The 2,797-nt window shown below is 52.6% G+C and overlaps 1 protein-coding gene across 1 annotated transcript; it reads right to left on the bottom strand.

Annotated features, from left to right (window-relative positions):
- Positions 1-687: 687 nt before the first annotated feature.
- LOC127007175 (uncharacterized) lies at positions 688-2,195 on the bottom strand. Its single transcript, XM_050877892.1, has 2 exons — positions 1,750-2,195; positions 688-1,329 (listed from the first exon to the last, which is right to left on the bottom strand). Exon 2 carries the CDS (start codon positions 1,297-1,299, stop codon positions 688-690), a length of 612 nt encoding a protein of 203 aa, XP_050733849.1. The 5' UTR covers positions 1,300-1,329; positions 1,750-2,195.
- Positions 2,196-2,797: the final 602 nt, after the last annotated feature.

Here is a 2,797-nt window from a genome sequence, read left to right as displayed (position 1 = left end):
TTCATCCACCGGAGAAGTAAGGACGGCGAGAGGAAAACGTAGGGAGAGAGATACAGGAGAGAAAAACGGAGAGTTGGAGAGAGAAAAAACGGGGAGGATGAGTCGGAGTGATGGAGGCACGAGAAGAAAAGGAGGGAAGAGGAAGCCAATAACAGGCGAGGATTGTGAACCGTAACATAATTCTTGTGTGACGTAACAGATGAAGTGAAAAATGTGTATGTATATGACCCTCACTCTCTCTCTCTCTCTCTCTCTCTCTCTCTCTCTCTCTCTCTCTCTCTCTCTCTCTCTCTCTCTCTCTCTCTCTCCTTTTCTCATTCCTTACTTTCTCGCCTTTCCTTTTTCTTCTTAACGTCCCACTTCGCACTTTCTCCGTCTTCTCTCCTTCTTCTCCTGCTCCAACACCTCTTTTTAATCCGGTCCCCTTCTTCAGTCAATGACACTTCGATCATTAATCTCTCTCTCTCTCTCTCTCTCTCTTTTTATTTAAACTGACAATTTGTAGTACACAACATATTTGTTTTTTTCGACGATATTTTATGCGATCGTTCGTAACGAGAAGCATATGTTTCACTGTGCACTTTTCAGGGCTTAAAATGTCATTTTTTCTTGTGCATTATTTCAACAGCCCTTTACACTTGTTCACTGTGTATTTAGCATCACTAGTGGTGTGGGGCATGTTCTTCGCTACCTGTGAGCAGCCACTTTAACCTGCTGGGTGGAGATTTCCCTCACTGTTGGTCCTGCCGCCGTGAACGTGTTCCACAGGCGGGATACCCTTGAGGTGAAGGTCCTCTGGTGCTGGCTGGCGCGTGACTTTGGCACCCCGACCTGCTCGTGGCTGGAGAGCACTGTTCTCGTATCTCTCACAGCCTCTCGCGGGGGGAGCCTCAGCCTCGCCAGGTGTGGTACTCCTTGTACCTGGGCCTTGTGGAACACCACCAGCGCAGCGACGTCCCGGCGGTGCTCTAGAGTGTCTAGAGGTATAATATCATGAGGGGGCGGCTGCCCAATCTCTGCAGGTGTGTGGCAGCGCTGGACATCCAGGTAGGGTCTTACCTGGGCCTTGTAGAGGAGCATAATTCCTCGCTTGTCGAGGAAATTAGCCACTCTACGAAGGGCAGAGACACGTAGGGAGGCTTGGTGGGCGGCGTGTTTCAGGTGGCGGTCGAAGCGCAGCCCTCGGTCCAAGTCCACTCCGAGGATCCTGACGTAATCCTGGAGCGGGAGGGTGACGGAGCCAAACATCACCCTTCCTTCGACAGCTTGTGTGGCTGCCGGGGACCGAGAGATCACCATCGCCTGAGTCTTCTCAGGAGCAAAGTTCACCTCTCTCTCTCTCTCTCTCTCTCTCTCTCTCTCTCTCTCTCTCTCTCTCTCTCTCTCTGCGGTGCTCTAGAGTGTCTAGAGGTATAATATCATGAGGGGGCGGCTGGGGGTTGTTCTCCTGTAACAGTCGCTCCACCTTGTCCAGTCTCTGCAGGTGTGTGGCAGCGCTGGACATCCAGGTAGGGTCTTACCTGGGCCTTGTAGAGGAGCATAATTCCTCGCTTGTCGAGGAAATTAGCCACTCTACGAAGGGCAGAGACACGTAGGGAGGCTTGGTGGGCGACGTGATTCAGGTGGCGGTCGAAGCGCAGCTCTCGGTCCAAGTCCACTCCAAAACATCACCCTTCCTTCGACAGCTTGTGTGGCTGCCGGGGACCGAGAAATAACCATCGCCTGAGTCTTCTCAGGAGCAAAGTTCACCTGCCAGCGCTCCCCCCACTCCCGTATCAAGCGTAGTTGCTGGTTGACGTCAGCAACCGCTTGCTGGCTTTCTTGGCGAGGGTAGGAGAGGGAGAGCGTGCAGTCGTCACCGTATGCAGAGACTGCTGGCAGACTCCTGAGAAGGTCGTTGATGTACAGATTTCAGAGGACAGGTCCCAGCACAGATCCCTGAGGGACTGAGGCACCCACTGGGAGGTCCTTGGACTGCTGGCCGCCGACGACGACATGGAGGCTTCTTCCTTGAAGGTAGACGCTCATCAGCATCAGCAGGTATCCTTGGATGCCTTTGGCACGAAGCTTCTCCAGCAAGCCCGCGTGCCACACCCGGTCAAAAGCACCCGCGATGTCGAGAGCGACGACAATGGTATCCAGGCCGGTGTCTAGTGAGTCCTGCCAATCCTTGGAGAGGAGCAGCAGAAGGTCTGAAGTGGAGCGGCCAGATCTGAACATAAACTGCTGGGCAGTGATGCGGGCGTTGTTCTCTCTCTCTCTCTCTCTCTCTCTCTCTCTCTCTCTCTCTCTCTCTCTCTCTCTCTCTCTCTCTCTCTCTCTCTCTCTCTCTCTCTCTCTCTCGCTCTCGCTCTCTTTCTCTCTCTCCCCCTGTCTTCCAGGAATCATCACTTTAATACCCTTTCCACAAACTACATGCGATCCTTTTCGTCATTCCCTCTCTGCACTGTTCTCCTTAATTTCCTCTTCCTTTTTTTCCCCTTACCTTTCCGCTCCCTCCCCTTTCACCCCCATTGCCCTCTCTTTCTCATCCTCTCTCGCCAACCTAACAACAGCCACCCCCTTAAGGCTATAGCAGAGAAGAACGGGGGAAAAACATAATCTGAAAAAAGAGATAGACGATATGGCGCTCTCACACATACACACATACACACACCAACCTTTCCCCTCCCCCCTCCACACACAACCGGACTAAAAAGAAAATTCCTCCCCTTCCTGAGAGATGCACGACCAGACGAACCTTGGATCAGACAGAAATAGGATGAAAAGAGCCAAGAAACAGAAGGTCCCTCGCCTC

This window comes from Eriocheir sinensis, chromosome 34 (assembly GCF_024679095.1).
Source record: "Eriocheir sinensis breed Jianghai 21 chromosome 34, ASM2467909v1, whole genome shotgun sequence".
Taxonomy (NCBI): domain Eukaryota; kingdom Metazoa; phylum Arthropoda; class Malacostraca; order Decapoda; family Varunidae; genus Eriocheir; species Eriocheir sinensis.
The sequence above is the reverse complement of the archived record's forward strand: the minus strand, read 5'-3'. Positions and strand labels throughout refer to the sequence as shown.

Bases quoted from the DNA above. Each gene is read 5' to 3' on its own strand.
- LOC127007175 (XM_050877892.1), bottom strand. From the start codon at position 1,299: ATGGTGATCTCTCGGTCCCCGGCAGCCACACAAGCTGTCGAAGGAAGG.